This window comes from Heloderma suspectum, chromosome 1 (genome assembly GCF_057233095.1).
Source record: "Heloderma suspectum isolate Gila_16-S chromosome 1, 16-S_ref, whole genome shotgun sequence".
Classification (NCBI taxonomy): domain Eukaryota; kingdom Metazoa; phylum Chordata; class Lepidosauria; order Squamata; family Helodermatidae; genus Heloderma; species Heloderma suspectum.
This window is the reverse complement of record NC_139458.1, coordinates 101,054,538-101,073,013: the sequence shown is the minus strand read 5'-3', so window position 1 is coordinate 101,073,013 and position 18,476 is coordinate 101,054,538. Positions and strand designations below refer to the sequence as shown.

At 43.5% G+C, this 18,476-nt stretch overlaps 1 protein-coding gene across 2 annotated transcripts in view; it reads right to left on the bottom strand.

The window, feature by feature from the left end:
- Positions 1-18,476, bottom strand: part of GAS2 (growth arrest specific 2) — a 186,877-nt gene that overhangs the window by 153,174 nt on the left and 15,227 nt on the right. Inside the window, exons 1-2 of one of the 2 annotated variants that reach the window (XM_084852410.1) lie at positions 14,323-14,602; positions 3,012-3,173 (exon numbers count right to left, since the gene is read on the bottom strand). In XM_084852410.1, coding sequence (XP_084708536.1) covers positions 3,012-3,153 — 142 coding nt within the window. In that variant the 5' untranslated portion in view covers positions 3,154-3,173; positions 14,323-14,602. Of the gene's footprint in view, positions 1-3,011; positions 3,174-14,322; positions 14,603-18,476 lie in introns of those variants that run through there. The other variant, XM_084852401.1, reaches the window with a different exon arrangement.

Sequence of the window (18,476 nt, the reverse complement as noted above, 5' to 3'; positions counted from 1 at the left end):
GCCACCCCAATAAACAACAACACAGTGATTGCATATGTATGCAGTTGTGTGGGAGAAAAGGGACAGAGAAGGAGCAGGGAGAGAAGACACGCACAGCCATCCCTCCTCAGGCAGGGAGTCTGGGCTGCTCTGGGCCGTCCCCCCACCTCAGAAAGGGGAACTTTGAAGGTGTGAATCAGGCCGGCTGACATCCAGTTCCATCTGTGCCATCAAAGGCACAGAAATCAAGAAACAGCTGAGGAAGGAAGGAGGAACCAGGTGACAGAAACACCGCAAATGCAACGCTTTGTTGCAGGACCTTACTTGTTTAATAAATAATAGTCCAGTACCCACAGGAGATCTTTCGCATCAAATGCTGTAATCTGTTGGCACAAGCCATGTAAGCTATGCCAAGCAGACGTTCGCTGGCAGAAGGAGGAGGATTATGTACACCACCTTGGGTTCCCTAAAAGAGGGGAAATGGTAGGATATAAATGTAATAAATAAATAAAATAAAAATTTGGGAGGCAGGAAATGTGACATCTTTTAAACCCCTCCTGAAAATGCACCTTTTCACCCAAGCTTTCCCGGGGCTGTAACTGCTGCTGGGTTTTACTTTGGTTTTATGTGATACTTTTAAAAGTTTTAGACTGTGTTTTGTCATGTAGTATTTTATGGTTTTAATTGATGTGAACTGCCCAGACGGCCTCAACTATTGGGCAGTATAAAAACGTAATAAATAAATAAATCATCTGTGCCCTGGGAGGTGTCCTAGGAGGCAATCCCCCAGTTCATGGCAGAGGCAAAATTCAAACGGAGGACTTTGTTTTTCAAAGCTTGGTCTCTTAGCCTCTATGCTACACCAGATCTCAATTAAACCAGTCCTCCTGGATTATTTCCAAACCGGTGACTTCTGAATTTGTAGCTCTTAGCCCCTACATTACACCAGACATCTGTAGCAAATGAATCATTTGACAGGCACCTGAGGGGAGGGGACAGGAAATGCCTGGCTATAAGCACATTCTTTCTAGCCACTGTCTGTTTAATATAAATTAGGAAGATGTTTGGAAGGGAAGGGATGTAGATAGAGCTGTTTGACCAGAAAAGGGGGACCAGTGCCAGGAAGAACAGGAGGAAAAGCTGACAATATCCTGTTCCTCTCGCAGGTGGCAGAGCAGCAGGAGTTCATGGGGAAATACTTGCCATGCTGTTGTCAGCATCACAGAATTAAAGTTCCAGTCCGACAATAAGACAGAAAATATACCTAGCATGCTGGGCACTTTAATGGTTTTTCAAATTGTGTTCCATGTGGGGACCAATCAAACATATAAATACATCTGGACACTGGCACGAAAATATCAAAATTATATGCTGAGTTTTAAACATTCATAAATTCTGCATTCAGACCTGAAATTATTTCAGTTTCAGTGACCAACACAAAATACACTGGATTGGATCCAAACTAAATTTGTTGCGCTAAGGTCCCATTGAGATCAGTGTGACAATCATGACTTCATTTCCATTGATTTCAAAGGGAACTAAGGGAAACTGACTTAAGACTGGAGCCAACCCACTGAGTGTTAAAATGTCTAGTTTCATCTGTTCTAAAGCCATGCAAATGTCTGAAACATCACTCCCTCTAATAGCGAACTTGGGGGATGAGGGCCAACAGACGTGGAACCGAAACAGTGCCACTGGGAAACGAGAGGAAGGCTTCAGCATGCTCAGGGCAACCTGAACTACAAACTATCTTTTTATAAAAATCCGAAAGGCCAAAAAATAAATAAATCGCCCCAAACAGCATGGGGGCTGAGTGTCATTAGAAACCATGGGATGTTGGAAATAAAAAACTGGGGGAAAGGGGAGTGGAATGCCCTGTTTGGATGGAATGGCTGACTAGAACTCTGAATAGGAGGAAGGATCCGCTATAACATTTTGTTGCAGGTCCCCCTCATGAAGATCGCTTCATAGAATCGATGTTTGGTCTACTACAGGAGTCCTCAAACTGTCTACCCAAGGGCCCACTGAGAGCTGAAAATGACTGAGGCCCACCTGTCTCAAAATGGTGACAGATGGAGGCAGAGTTTGGCATAATCAGCTGACAATTGGTGTTATCATTTCGTATAGATATCTAACCCTTCTTTGAACATTGCTAAATTCATTGCCACAGCTATTTCCTTGTAGCAGAGAGTTCCATAATTCAGCTGTCCTCAAGTTAAGGACAGACACTGGCTCTGGAACTATCATTACTCAGTCTCCCCATTTCAGCAAGAATTTGCTAATCCAGAGGCTCTTAAGTCTGGGTTTCCAACATGGGGCCCATGAGCACCGATGTGCCCTCGGACAACTTTCTTAGTACCCACCAAGCTCCTTGCCTCTCCTGATTTTAATTTTATTTCTTCAGAGTATTTTACTTTTTTAATTTAGAGATTGCCATGCTGTAAAGCAAAGTTCTGATCTTTATTTGGGTTCAAAAGTGGCTTAGTACTTGGGAGCTGAGACCTCCACCTCTGCCTTGTACTTAGGTTCTTGGGCTGGTTACTCTTCTATTAGTCTCATCAGTTTGCCTTCTGCAAAATGTGTTTTGTGACTCGTCATGCCCACGGTGGCTGACGTTTTATGAATGAGAAAGCCCCTCCATGGCAGCCATTTTGTGAGAGTGCCTATGACACTCTAAAAACTCCAAATGTGCCCAATAACCCCAAAAGGGATCCCTGCTCTAAGTAGACAAAACTGTTTATTTTGTACTGCTTTTCTCCTGCCACCCAGGTTGGGAAGTGGTTTGAATTATCAGACTGAACAGCCCTATCAAACAGGAGGGGGGATGACAGACTCCAGAAGGCTAGTAGTTTATTTAGAGCAGGTCTTTCCACTTATGCTTCAAGAACTAAAACCAGAATTAGAGCACAATCCTATGCATGTTTAGACAGGAAAAAAAATCCTAAACAGGTATAAACGTGTATAGGATTGCAGCCTTAGTGTTGCTACTTAGAAAGAACCAACAATGATGGCAAGTAGAGAAATAACCTTACCTAGCAGGTTTGTCAGCCACAGTGCCAAATCCTCCTTCATCGGTAACAAATTAGCCTCATGCCTGCTGGCCAGCCACTGGCTATACTGGTGCATATCAGACAGGCCGGGGCCTCGGGCCTTTGGGCTCAGAGCCGTGCACATCCTTTAACCACTGGTGCTACCTGTTTTGTGGAAGTTAAAAAAAAAAAAAGCAACTTAGCATACCGCATGAAGGTGCATAGCTTTATTCTTTATAGTTGCTAATGGCTCAGATTCAATATGATCTTAAGGTAGAAGATGCCAGACAAACAGAGGCTTGTTCCATGAAAACAACGTACATGATGGCAATCTTGTGTTTATTTTTAAAATGGAGCGTTTTGTGGATGTGATGATCTAGGAACAAGGAATAGGTGACTGTGTGCGTACTTACCCCTATACACATATTGCCAAAAAATCACTGCAAGCAGGGATTAAAAATTCAAATACAAAAAGGTGATTAGGCAAAGAGGTAAATTGCATCACATAAAGATATTGTGATAAATGGGGAAGATTCCCCATGACAGGCTCAGTCTTCAATATTTGGAGAAAATGATATCATCATATATTAAAATGATCCCTGAACAGCCCCAAAGAAACCACCCATTGAGTGTTCCTGTCCTACTCAGAGCCAAACCACACATGACACTAATTGTGTAGCATGTAGCTGAGGCTTTTTTGTTTCTTTTATTTTAGTGTAAGCATTCATGGAGGGTTTTTCCCTTTTGTTAAAAAAATGGTGTGTGGGGGGGGAGGTTTAATCTTCCCCACCTGGAGTGTGGTAGTCCCAATCTGAATTACAGCCATGCATGCTTACACTAGAGTAAAACAAAAGACAAGCCTCAGCTACATGCTATGCTATTAGCATAACATGTAGTACGGCTCTAAGTTGAGTGGTACATGGAAGGACATTTCTACACGAGGCTAAAATCCCTCACCCTTAATGGGGTTTCTGCTTCTGGATTCCTTGCAGGATTAAGATTGGCTCCTTTTCACATGGTTTCATCTAGGGTTTTTCTTTCTGGGCAATTCCTAAATGTTTCATTATACAGCCACTAGATGGAGGTGTGATGTAGTTGCGCTATAGCAGGATTCCAGAAATTCTCCGCAAGTTTATTGTGCTTCAAAGCATGATAAAATCTCTTACCGTATTTTCTGTTTTGAGAATAAAGCCACTATAATGGCCAGAAAGCACAGGAGGGGCCTTGGAGGTTGATGACATAATGTAAACAATGCGCAAAAAAACATGGATGAACAATCATGAGCGCACAATAAAAGCCTCGTGTAGAAATGCTTGTAGAGACTATGCTTTATCTCTGTGAATGCAATCTCTGCTTCCCCTTTAGGTCCTTCCTGAAAACTTATTTCCTTTGTACCTCAAAAAGAATCCTATAGCAGCTAACAATAACATACCGAAACAAATACAATAATATCAGAGCTAGTTTGTCCAAAAGTTTGTAAGGAGCCTGGGAAGATCATATCATAATTTCTATCACGTCCTGAATGGTGGCTAGCACACTGTAGTTTATTAGAATATGTGTCAATTTCAGATGTAACACATAGGTAAGAACATAAGAAGATCCATGCTTAATCAGACCAAGGCTCCATCTAGTCCAGCATTCTGTTCAACCAGCTTCCCACAGGAAACCCACAAGCAGGACATGAGTGCAACAGAACTCTCTTGCCCATGTTCCCCAGCAACCAATGTACATAGGCATACTGCCTCTGGGACTGTCGATAGCATATAGCCATTAGGACTAGCAGCCATAGATGGCCTTATCCTCCTGAATTTGTCCAATCCCCTTTAAAGTCATCCATATTGATGGCCATCACCACATCTTATGATAGCGAATTCGATAGTTTAACTATGTGCAGTGTGAAGAAGTACTTCCTTTTAGCTGTCCTGAATCTCCCACCAATCAGCTTCATGGGATGGCCCTGGATTCTAGTATTATGAGAGAGGGAGAAAAACGTCTCCCTGTCCACATTCTCCACACCATGCATAATTGTGTACACCTCTATCATGTCTCCCCTTACTCACCTAATGTACAAATGTATACTATGTACATGGAAACATATGTATGTAATGTCCCGATAGGCCCAGAAAGTGGAAAACACAAGTGCAATTTGGACAGGAATGTTTTTTCACCTCTAGCAGCCTTGGTCCCAACTGGTTTCAGAACCAAGAATACTCAATAAGGAACAAAGAACTACAGGTAGGAAATAGAAGAAAGGAACAGCAGCAGCTCTCTGGAGTACCTGTTGGAACCACTGGATTGTATCCAGTGGGTAGTATCCAGTGTTAGGCTACCTTAGGTCCCATTCATTTCAATGTCTACTCTTAAGTTTGATATGGGAAACAAGCCATTGGGTAGAGTCAGGAAGGAGGAGCAGCTAGAGCAAAGAAGAAAGATCTTTATACCAGAACAAAACAAGCTGCTGCCTTTTGAATTGTAACTTCCCTTTTGTTAAATCCAGTTTGTCACAACCTTAGCACCACTCAGCCACATGAGGTCCGTCTCACCCAGAAGGAATGAAAGGCCAAGATCTGCAGAATTCTGTTGAAACTGCAGATAATTCTCACCAAACATGCATAGGATTGTGCCCTAAGTGTATGTCACCAGTATCCCACAAATAACCTTTTAATTCTAAATTCACTATTATAACTGAAGATTGCTGGTGTCCATATAGTAGGAAATGCAACCTCACCCTGGAGCACAAGATGGAGGATAAAAAACTTAAAACAGCACAAGAGCAGTCTACTTTCCATTATGAATTAAAGGAGAATTTTATGCTTCATCCTAAAGAGCCAGCCAAGCCGGGGACCTGGATGCCGTCCCAGTCAGTAGGCAGGGTTGCATGATCTGTCACCTGGCATCAGGATTAGAATCTAATAATCTAGCTAGTTACATGACTCTGAGCAGGTGGATTTACACAGGGAGCCCGCAGTCTTTCTCAAAAGACCAGTGAGATAAGGACACTATTTCTCCAGGTTCTTTGTAGGCATCAGCACGGCCTGTGCAATTGCCAAATGACTACAGGGTGCAAACCACGCAGCTCCGCCACGCAAACCTCTTTGCAGCTTGCAAGAGAGTGAAAGTGTGAACCACAGAGTATTGCTAATGCAGCAAAATTATTGATGTTGTTCTGTTCCCATCAATTCTGTCTTGAGGACATGACAGTCTTAATTATGGATCTCTCCCTCTCTCTCTCTCTCTCTCTCAAAATAAAAATAATATATTTTTACAAGATTTCACAAGACAGCTTTGCACCTTCCATTCAGCATGATTGATAATGCCTTCCTTGCAAACAGCTTGCCAGGCACACCACTGCAGCCAACAGTGTGACATGTGCAGCCCAATTCTATCCATGTGTACTCAAAAGTGAGTCCTGCTGTGCTCATGCTCAATTCCCAACCCAATCAAGTATGCCCAAGATCACCATTGCTGGCTGTTTTGTGTTTGTGTTCTTAATTCATTGGCAAGCCTGACTGAAGGTTGAACAAAAAGATTCAATAGACAAATCTCAAAAACAAGGGAACGCTTTGGATCTTGAATGTCTGGAACAAGGGGCATTTGGGGAGTCCTAATTGTTGGACAAATCAACAATCCATTCTGTAATAACTTTGGGGATCTGGAGGGCTTTTAAAACAATGACTCCTTATTTTTGTAACCCCCTGATGAGAGATGATTGCCTCTTATTGTTGTTGTTGTTGTTCAGTCGTTCAGTCGTGTCCGACTCTTCGTGACCCCATGGACCGTAGCACGCCAGGCCTTCCTGTCCTGCGCTCTCTCCCGGAGCATGCTCAAGTTCATATTCATTGCATCCGTGATGCTATCTAGCCATCTCATCCTCTGCCGTCCCCTTCTCCTTTTGCCTTCAGTCTTTCCCAGCATCAGGGTCTTTTCCAGGGAGTTTTCTCTTCGCATTAGGTGGCCAAAATATTGGAGCTTCAGCTTCAGTATCTGTCCTTCCAATGAGCAGTCAGGGTTGATTTCCTTTAGGATGGACTGATTTGACCTCCTTGCAGTCCAGGGGACTCGGAAGAGTCTTCTCCAGCACCACAGTTCGAAAGCATCAATTCTTCGGCGCTCAGCCTTCCTTATAGTCCAGCTCTCACAGCCATACATTACTACTGGGAAAACCATAGCTTTGATTAGACGGACCTTTGTCGGCAAGGTGATGTCTCTGCTTCTTACTATGCTGTCTAGGTTTGCCATAGCTTTCCTCCCAAGGAGCAAGCGTCTTTTACTTTCATGGCTACAGTCACCGTCTGCGGTGATCTTGGAGCCCAAGAAAGTAAAATCTGTCACTGCTTCCATTTCTTCCCCTTCTATATGCCAGGAAGTGATAGGGCCAGATGACATGATCTTCGTTTTTTTAATGTTGAGTTTCAAACCAGCTTTTGCACTCTCCTCTTTCACCCTCAACAAGAGGCTCTTGAGATCCTCTTCGCTTTCTGCCATTAGGGTGGTATCGTCTGCATATCGGAGGTTGTTGATAATTCTCCCGGCAATCTTAATTCCGACCTCTGATTCATCCAACCCGGCATTTCTCATGATGTACTCTGCATATAAGTTAAATAAGCAGGGTGACAATATGCAGCCTTGTCGTACTCCTTTCCCAATTTTGAACCAATCGGTTGTTCCATCTCTGGTTCTTACTGTTGCTTCTTGACCCTCGTACAGGTTTCTCAGGAGACAGGTAAGGTGGTCTGGTACTCCCATCACTTTAAGAATTTGCCACAGTTTGTTGTGATCCACACAATCAAAGGCTTTAGCGTAGTCAATGAAGCAGAAATAGACGTTTTTCTGGAATTCTCTTGCTTTCTCCATGATGCAGCGAATGTTGGCGATTTGATCTCTAGTTCCTCTGCCTCTTCGAAACCCAGCTTGTACTTCCGGTAGTTCTCGGTTCGCATACTGCTGAAGCCTAGCTTGTAGGATTTTGAGCATCACCTTGCTGGCATGTGAAATGAGCGCAATTGTGCAGTAGTTTGAACACTCTTTGGCGTTGCCCTTCTTTGGAATTGGAATGTAAACTGACCTTTTCCAGTCTTGTGGCCACTGTTGAGTGTTCCAGATTTGTTGGCATATTGAATGCAGCATCAACCTATCAGGTTGTATCGAGACTTAGTCATACAGAGAGTAGACCCACTGAAATAAATTAAACATATTAGCCATGGCTAACTTAAGTCCCATTGATTTCAACGGGCCTACTCTACATATGACTAAGTATGGATCTAACTCATATTATATATTATGCACACCAACACTTAAGGCTACCTATAGCAGGAACAGGCAGAATAAGGACCATAAGCTTTATTGTTTTGCTGTGCTTAATATTTTTAATCGATAAGACACCTTGAGTTTGATTTTATCATAGAAAGGCAGAATATCATTACCAAAAAACAGGCAAACAAGTCATAAATGGCCCTGCAATTTTTTCCCAATTTCTTATATAATGGCATCTCTGTTGTTGTTGTTGATCAGTCGTTAAGTCGTGTCCGACTCTTCCTGACCCCATGGACCATAGCACGCCAGGCCTTCCTGTCCTCCACTCTCTCCCAGAGTGTGCTCAAGTTCATATTCATTGCATCGGTGATGCTATCTAGCCATCTCATCCTCTGCCATCCCCTTCTCCTTTTGCCTTCAATCTTTCCCAGCATCGGGGTCTTTTCCAGAGAGTTTTCTCTTCGCATTCGGTGGCCAAACTATTTGAGCTTCAGCTTCAGTGTCTGTCCTTCCAATGAGCAGTCAGGGTTGATTTCCTTTAGGATGGACTGATTTGACCTCCTTGCAATCCAGGGGACTCGTAAGAGTCTTCTCCAACACCACAGTTCGAATGCATCAATTCTTCAGCGCTCAGCCTTCCTTATAGTCCAGCTCTCACAGCCATACGTTGCTGTTGTTGTTCAGTCGTTCAGTCGTGTCCGACTCTTCGTGACCCCATGGACCATAGCACGCCAGGCCTTCCTGTCCTGCGCTCTCTCCTGGAGCGTGCTCAAGTTCATATTCATTCCATCCGTGATGCTATCTAGCCATCTCATCCTCTGCCGTCCCCTTCTCCTTTTGCCTTCAGTCTTTCCCAGCATCAGGGTCTTTTCCAGGGAGTTTTCTCTTCGCATTAGGTGGCCAAAATATTGGAGCTTCAGCTTCATTATCTGTCCTTCCAATGAGCAGTCAGGGTTGATTTCCTTTAGGATGGACTGATTTGACCTCCTTGCAGTCCAGGGGACTCGGAAGAGTCTTCTCCAGCACCACAGTTCGAAAGCATCAATTCTTCGGCGCTCAGCCTTCCTTATAGTCCAGCTCTCACAGCCATACATTACTACTGGGAAAACCATAGCTTTGATTAGACGGACCTTTGTCGGCAAGGTGATGTCTCTGCTTCTTACTATGCTGTCTAGGTTTGCCATAGCTTTCCTCCCAAGGAGCAAGCGTCTTTTAATTTCATGGCTACAGTCACCATCTGCAGTGATCTTGGAGCCCAAGAAAGTAAAATCTGTCACTGCTTCCATTTCTTCCCCTTCTATATGCCAGGAAGTGATAGGGCCAGATGACATGATCTTCGTTTTTTTAATGTTGAGTTTCAAACCAGCTTTTGCACTCTCCACTTTCACCCTCAACAAGAGGCTCTTTAGATCCTCTTCGCTTTCTGCCATTAGGGTGGTATCGTCTGCATATCTGAGGTTGTTGATAATTCTCCCGGCAATCTTAATTCTGACCTGTGATTCATCCAACCCGGCATTTCTCATGATGTACTCTGCATATAAATTAAATAAGCAGGGCAACAATATACAGCCTTGTCGTACTCCTTTCCCAATTTTGAACCAATTGGCTGTTCCATCTCCGGTTCTTACTGTTGCTTCTTGGCCCTCGTACAGGTTTCTCAGGAGACAGGTAAGGTGGTCTGGTACACCCATCTCTTTCAGAATTTGCCACAGTTTGTTGTGATCCACACAATCAAAGGCTTTAGCATAGTCAATGAAGCAGAAATAGATGTTTTTCTGAAATTCTCTTGCTTTCTCCATGATGCAGCGAATGTTGGCGATTTGATCTCTAGTTCCTCTGCCTCTTTGAAACGCAGCTTGTACTTCCGGTAGTTCTCGGTTCACATGCTGCTGAAGCCTAGCTTGTAGGATCTGGAGCATAACCTTGCTGGCATGTGAAATGAGCGCAATGGTGCAGTAGTTTGAACATTCTTTGGCATTGCCTTTCTGTGGAATTGGAATGTAAACTGACCTTTTCCAGTCTTGTGGCCACTGTTGAGTGTTCCAAATGTGTTGGCATACTGAGTGCAGCACTTTAACAGCATCATCGTTTAGGATTTTAAATAGCTCAGCTGGAATACTGTCATCTCCGCTAGCTTTGTTGTTAGTAATGCTTCCTAAGGCCCACTTGACTTCACTCTCTAGGATGTCTGGCTCAAGTTCAGTGACCGCACTATCATGGCTCTCAGGGACATTCAGATCTTTCCTGTATAGTTCTTCTGTGTATTCTTTCCACCTCTTCTTAATCTCATCTGCCTCTGTTAGGTCCCTGCCTTCTTTGTCTTTTATCATGCCCGTCTTTGCACAAAACGTTCCCTTGAGATCTCTGATTTTCTTGAAAAGATCTCTAGTCTTTCCCATTCTATTGTTTTCCTCGATTTCTTTGCATTGTTCATTTAAGAAGGCCTTCTTGTCTCTCCTTGCTATTCTCTGGAACTCTGCATTCAGTTGGATCTATCTTCTACTTTCTCCCTTGCTTTTTGCTTCCCTTCTTTCCTCAGCTACTTGTAAAGCCTCATCAGACAGCCCCTTTGCTTTCTTGCATTTCTTTTTCTTTGGGATGGATTTAGTTGCTGCCTCCTGAACAATGTTAAAATCCTGCATTTAAACAGGGTTTCTGCTTCCGTTTTAAATGCAGGATCATGACTCCCTTTTTCACGTGCTTCCTTCTCCCCAACCTCCTTCCCCCCCCTTCTCCCCATATCTGAGCCTTCCATTATCTTTCACTGATCCCGCTCCTCTTCTTGCCACTTTTCCTCTTTTCACAGAGGAAACTGAAGCGGAACACAATGGGGTAATTTGATAGCTCATTATCTGTGATCCATTTAAAAATGGAACAAAGGGCATTTAGTGCAGGAGACACCTTGAATGATCACGGCATCCTGTAAAGAGCCTGATTGAAGGAGCAATCTCAATTGCAGGATAAAAGTTCCATGTGAAGGAGCCCTAGGTCCATGCTGTCACTCAGCAACCCTGTCATTCTACTGCCCCCTGCAGCTCCTTTGGCCAATTCTAGGGGGCAGATTGTGAAAGCTTTTTCCAGAAGGAGAAGGAAGTGTTGCAGAGCAGATATAATGCACAAGTACTGTGTAGCCTACCTACAGCAATGTCTTTCTGGAGTATCCAGAAAGAGAAAGGCAAAGAGAGCACAGAGATACTTAGACAGCAGTGGGTCAGGGCCAAACCAGATGTGACATGTAGGAGATCTGTGAACAGGATCGGCTGCTGGGTCGGTGGGTTTTTGTTTTATTACTAGTTCAAAACAGTTGCAGAGCACAGGCATTTGAAGGGATAGGTCAAAGACTTGGTGCCCAGTGCCATTTTCCCAGTTAAAATCATCTCCAAAGGTGGTATTTGCATCTGTAAACTCCACCTCCCAGGGCAAATAGCATTTGGCGGACTTTTTAAGTGGGAAAATGGCATGGCGGAAAATGGGTTTTAAAACAATCCCTCACCAAACACCACAGCCCTGATCTGAATCAGGCCCCCTGCAGCTGTTTTCACACACACACACACACACACACACACACAGTACAACCTTTCACAGGACTCCTGTGTCACATCTAGTTTGCCCTTCAGATCATCAGTAGGTAACGTCTTATATAACCAAGGCACTGCTGGATATGCAAAGAAAAAGCAAGATATAACACTACAGGCTGGTGAAGGGTGGGGGTTAAACAAAAAACAAATCTATATCTTTTATGAATCTAAATTATCATTATTTGCTGTGAACCAAAGTTACACAGGACAGCAATGAGCCCTACCGATTCCAATACGCTGCCTAAATCACTAGGACCCAGAATAAGAAACCAGCTCACTTCCCCTATCATGTCCCATTCAGTCTTCAAGATTAATCATATGGAATCTCTCAACAATATTATCTGTGCCTATGTGCAATAACAGCTACCATCAGGCAAAGTGAGGCAACTGCCTCAGGCAGCAGACCCTGAGGGGTAGGGAGTGGAGGCACAGTGTTGGAGGACAGAGCTGTGTGTGCCATGCAGCCTGCCCTGTACCCCCTAAGTTAGCCTACTGCCCTCAGGTGTGGTGGTGGATGTTGTCTCTTCTCCAGTGTTGAAGCAAGAATCAACTGCCAGTCCAGCTGGCTTCTGTGTATGGAATGGGGAGAAATATTATCTTGTCCTTTCCCTCAGGCAGCAAAATGTCATGGGCCAGCCCTGGCAATTGCTAAAAATGAAAAATGTTCCATGTACACATCACCATCATAGCAAAGGACAGGGTTTGCACCTTTTCACCAGGTGGTTAAGAACAATCCAGCCATTCACCACGTCAATCTGGCAAAACAAGTAGGACATCATTTGGTCATATCATCACAGATGTTTAGCCACATTGCATTTAATTAAAACAGAGTTGGAAAACCGGTCATGAATAATGAATAGTAAATTATAGCCCCTTAGAAGGCAATCTGTCAGGGTGGAAACTGAGCCGAAAGAACCCTAGAGCAGTTCTGATTCTGAGGAGGATCAGCAATCCATGGGAGAGGAGCCAGCTCATCCCTCACAGGCACAGCAGCTGGCAGAGAGAGATTCCTCCTGCCAGCATTCCTGAGATAGACAGTGATGCTAGCAGTGAGAAAGTGCGGGAACGAGGCTTGCTAGATGCTCGACGCAGACGCAGGGAGCGACGAGCGATGGAGGGCGCAGAAAGGAAGCGTAGCACCCGTTTGGCGTGCAAGCAACGGCCACCTCCCATGGACCCAAGGGAAAGAGGGAGGATCTCTCCCTAGCTCATAAGTTCAGGGTCTTCAAGTGATTCTCCTTCAAATGGGGATCAACTGCCTACTCGGAGCATAGGCTACTCTGCTGTTCCTTGCTTAGTCGCTGGTGATTAGCATCTGAAAGAGTCATTAAGTTGTAAAAGGATTAAAGCCTTGAAAAGAATCCTTTCATCTGTGTCTTGAGTTGGCTATTGGAGTCTACTGAAAGGGGCCGCTAGGGTGTTCCTAACACAATCCTACACATGTCTACTCAGGAGTAGAGTAAAATGGGACTTACTCCCAGGTAAGTGTAGACAGGAATGAATTGTTACTGTCCTACCCAGTCATTTCAATTTTCTGATTAGGTAAAACAAAGCTTTCACCTCATCCAACTTACAGTAACATTTTAGTTAAGCTTGCTAGACTGGCAAATAAACTTTAGAAGACTAATATCAAAGGTTACAAGACTAATGTAAAAAAAATTAAACATCCAAACAATAGCTTACTATAAAATATGCAGCCAAAAATAAATTGGCATTTGAGTTTTTTTATAGAATCCATTTTTTTCAACAGGAAAATCATCATCACCATCATCATCAAGGGACACAAAAGCCACGTTGTACGACATTTCGAGTCGTTTTCAGTTTCAGACCTTTCACTGAACTTCAGGTCTAATCAGTTGTCAGTCTCATTTTTACACAGATACACAATTAAAATAAGCTCTCAAAACTCAAAATTCAAATGCTGATATATCTGCTTACAAATTATTTTTGTCTGTTTTGTGGTAGGTTAAAATCCTGTTAGTCCCAATCAAAATTTTGTTGAATTTTACAGAGTTCACCAGACTGCATATTATCATAATCACATTTCTCAAAAGAGCTCAAGGCAGCAAACATGTGAGTCTGCCCATCTTTATCCTCACAAGAACCCTGTAAGGTAGGATCGGCCAGACCAAGCGGTAGTAATTAGCCCAAGGTCACTCAATAAGCTCCACAGTCTAGCAGGGATCTGAATGTCAATCTTCCTGACCCACATGCAATAGTTGACCTACTTCACTTGTTTTACTTATATACTTCATTTGAACTATCAAGGCCCAGTCTCTTGTCCCTCAGTGGAACTTGTCATGAAATTGATAAGAATGCTGAAGTTTTCCAAGCTCAAACATCAAGGTACCGCCTCATGGTTCTGAATTTGGATTTCAACACGAATACTGCTGCTGTAACATTCATATTGTTTCTACAGAAATCATGGCATGAGACAAATTACCTCAGTCTATCAATTGAATATAAATGCTTGAAATACTTACCTCTTCAAACTCCTATTTTAGTAACAGACCCTCTCCATGCTTCCTTCACAGAATACTTTCAGTGGGAACAAGACTTTATTTACAGTCGTTGAGCTGCATCACCTATTTATGCAATGTTCTCTCTCTCTCTCTCTCCATATCCCCCTAATAGTAATGAGGCATCTCTAATTCTTAGCCTTATTGTCTATGTAAAGAATTTAGTGCAGGATAGTTTACAGTACACCTAATGGCATGTAACAGTTTCAACAAGCAGGAAGGTTACATTCCTCCACATTCACTCCCAGAAAACAGAGAAGTTTTTATGTTCCTAGACAGTAGCGCATTTAGTTTTTTGTGTACTGTAGCTTGCTCAGCCTAGTGGCTTGCCAGGCCTGCAATTTAAACCGCCTGCTGATGTTTGTCAGTGATCTCTAAGGGTAAGCAAGAGAGGCCAGATGACCATTTGCCATCATTCCGCTGGGTTGGGTCATTCTTTTGTTGGCACTAATTAGCAAAAATAATATTGGTTGTGGATTACAGCCACATATGAGTGGAAGAGACTGGTTTGTTCAAGGACTTGGGGACAGCAGGTAATACTTCAGAAATTAACTTTTCAGTTCAGTCCCAGGTGCAATGACTGACGACACAGCTTTGGTGCCTTAGATTGCAATCCTATGCCCACGTACCTGGGAGTAAGTCCTGTTGAACACATGCAAATGGGTACACTGTTAATCTCCCCCAAGGCTGAGGAAATGCCTCTTAAGGCACAATCCTATGCATGGTGAGACAGAGAGAAGGCCTACAACTTTTCTCTGTCTAACCATGCTTAGGATTGCGCCCTTACTTGATTTTTGGGAGGTCTCAATGGCCAAACTTACCAAATCTGTTCTTATGTGCAAACTGTTGCATAGCTGCAGAGAACCGTTACCTATTACCAACGAAGCTGATCTGCAATGAACTCTGGAAAATACTGATAATAACAATTAACATTTAGATCAAGAGTGGGAAACCTCAGGCCCACAGAGCCACTTTAGGCCTTCCAAGTTTCCCCAGATGGCCAGGCCCTTCTCCTGACCCCACCCTTTTTCCCTTCAACCACCGATAGTTTCATGGCTTCCTGACTTTGTGTAGTTTGTTCCCCATTCTAAAAGATTGAAATTCCTCTTCTAAGGCTGAGTTATTGGCAGTAAGACCTCTAAGCTACAGTATGCTGATTTTGATTTTGATTTGTTTGTATTCTGGCCCACCACTTTTTCCTTTGGCCCTGCCCCCTTGCCTTCAGCTGCCTACCACTGGAATGCGGCCTGAGAGCTTCTCCAAAATACATGCCCCTTTTCAGCATGTAACTCCTTTGCTGAGGGAACTGCACTGGCTGCCTATTCACTACCAGGCCAGGTTTAAGGTATTAGTACTAGTGTACAAAGCCTTAAACAACTTGGGACCAGGATACCTGAGAGAACATTTATTCTTTACCAAACTGCACAGTCATGAGGTCACTGGAGGGCTTGCTCGCTCCTGGTGGTTCCACATAGACCTATGGCCCAGTTGGAGTCCACCAGGAAAGGAGCCTTCAGCATGGTGGCCCCCTTCCTGTGGAATTTTCTGCCTTTGGAGTTCAGGCAGGCACAAACATTGTGTTGTTTTCAGTGCCTCCTGAAGACACTGCTATTTCGAGAGGCCTTCCCTTAGTGACCAGTTGCAGTTTATGAAGTTCAGAATCTGTTCTTTTAAAATGTTTTAACTGTTTTAATTATGGGGTTTATTTTTTTATCTTGTTCACCGCTCCAAAATCTTTGATGTGGAGCAGTATATAAATATTGTAAATAAAGAAATAATGGAATTAGGCCCCTGGACTGAAAGAGGTTCCCCAGCCCAGCTAGATAGAGCTTCTTCTGAGGGTTCAATGTAATCTTTACAACAGCCTTCCCCAACCTAGTGTCCTCCAGATGGCTTGGACTACAACTCCCATTATCCCCAATGATTGTGCATACACAGGCTGGGGCTGATGGGGGTTGTGTTCTAAAACATGTGGAGAGTGCCAGGTTTGGGAAGGCTGCCTTACGACAATGCTGTAAAGTAGGTCAATATTATAATCTCTGTATTTCAGAAATGGGTGAGGAGGGATGAAGCTGAAATGACTTGTCTAATGCCACTTAGCAGTTCAGGGTTGAGGAGGAGATTTTAGCCAGGGACTTCACGTTGTTAGCCACTACACTACTCCAGCTTCAGCAACTTGTTAGCCTAGAAGTAGGGATGGATGAATCTTTCCATTTTGGTTTCTTTCCATTTCTCATTTTTTCTAACCTTAAATTCATCTTCTCCTGTTTCTGCATCGCATTGTGATTTTTTTAAAGTTTGCATGAAAATTCATAAACATTTCTGTGCGAATTTCTTTCAACAAATGCATGTTGTAGGCAATTTTACGTAATATACACAGTTCTGCAAACAGTTCCCCTAATACAATGCAGTTTTGTACATTATTTTCAGTAATATGCACACATGTTTGTGTGCATGTTCCCCCAATATATGCATTTTGTAGGAGACTGGAAAAGTGCAAATACCGAAGAATAGCTGCATGTTGGTTTGAGTTTTGGGATGTATAAATTAGATAAAGATCTGAACAAATTTCTTCCCCATCCCTACTATGAGGGATAGCTTGGCCACGGTGGTACAGGTGCTATTAACCTCAAAACTGGATTACTGCGATGCGCTCTATGTGGGGCTGCCCTTAAGGCTGCTCCGGAAGCTGGAGCTAGTGCAGAATGCAGCAGCTTGGCTGTTGTTGGGAACTGCCCCTTTTCAGCGTGCAACTCCTTTGCTGAGGAAACTGCACTGGCTGCCTGTTTGCTACCAGGCCAGGTTTAAGCTTTTGGTACTAGTGTACAAAGCCCTAAACAACTTGGGACCAGGATACCTGTGAGAGTCCTTCTCCCTTACCAACCTGCCTGGTCACTTAGGTCATCGGAGGGCTTGCTCCTGGTGGTTCCACACAGACCTATGGCCTAGTTGGAGTCCATCAGGAAAGGAGCCTTCAGCATGGTGGCCCCCTTCCTGTGGAATTCTCTGCCTCTGAGCAGGTGCCAACGATGTGTTGTTTTCAGTGCCTCCTGAAGACATTCCTATTTCGAGAGGCCTTCCCTGAGTGACCTGCTACAGTTTATGAAGTTCAGAATCTGTTCCTTTAAACTGTTTTAATTATGGGGTTTTATTTTTTTATCATGGCCCCCTTTCTTTGGAACTCCCTGTACCTGGAGGTCAGGCAGGCACCAGCACTGTGTTGCTTCCAGTGCCTCCTGAAAACAGTTCTTTTCCAGGAAGCATTCCTTAACTGACCAGCCATGGTTTTTATTGGCATTCTGTTTTTTAATAATTGTAATATGGTGTTTTAATCTTTTATCTTTTTTTACTATTGTACCTCTTATGTTCACCATTCCGGGATCTGTTTTAGATAGATAGATAGATAGATAGATAGATAGATAGATAGATAGACAGACAGACAGACAGACAGACAGACAGACAGTTGAGTCAATGTGGGACAAGCAAGCCACCCTCCTTTTCCTGACCCCAGTTAGGATAGGATTTCAGCATGAAGTGGCAACTGATTTGGGATATTTGTTCATAAACAGAAGTATACTGCAGCAATGGAACATTACTGGGTTAGTCAATTCAGGGGTGATCACGGAGGCACTTTACCGGGTTATATCACTGGAGGAACCACAGCTGAGTGATAGTGCACATGCTTTGCATGCAGTAGGTCCCAGTTTCAGTTCCTGGTATCTCCACTTTAAATAAGAAAAAGAAAAATGATCAGGGGAGCTTCCAGATGGAGAGTTCCTAGCACTACTAATCAAAAGGCATTGTGCAGCAATTCCATTTCTTTCTTTCCTTCCTTCCTTCCTTCCTTAATGGGTTTTTCACAGTAGGAAAAAAGAAGGAAGAAGCAGTAGGAAAACATGGGAAGGATAGATGTGGAAGATGTCATCTGGACACCCCATAAAATTCCATGAGTGAGGCAGAGCAATGGCAATATAAAAGCCAAGTCTGGAAATATCCCAGATAGCAGAGGAAGGGAAAGACCTCAAGCTGAGTCCCTGAAGAGCCACTGCCAGGCAGAGTAGGCATTTCTCAGTAGATGGACAAGTAGTCTGACCTAGGCAGCTTCTTAATTATAGGGC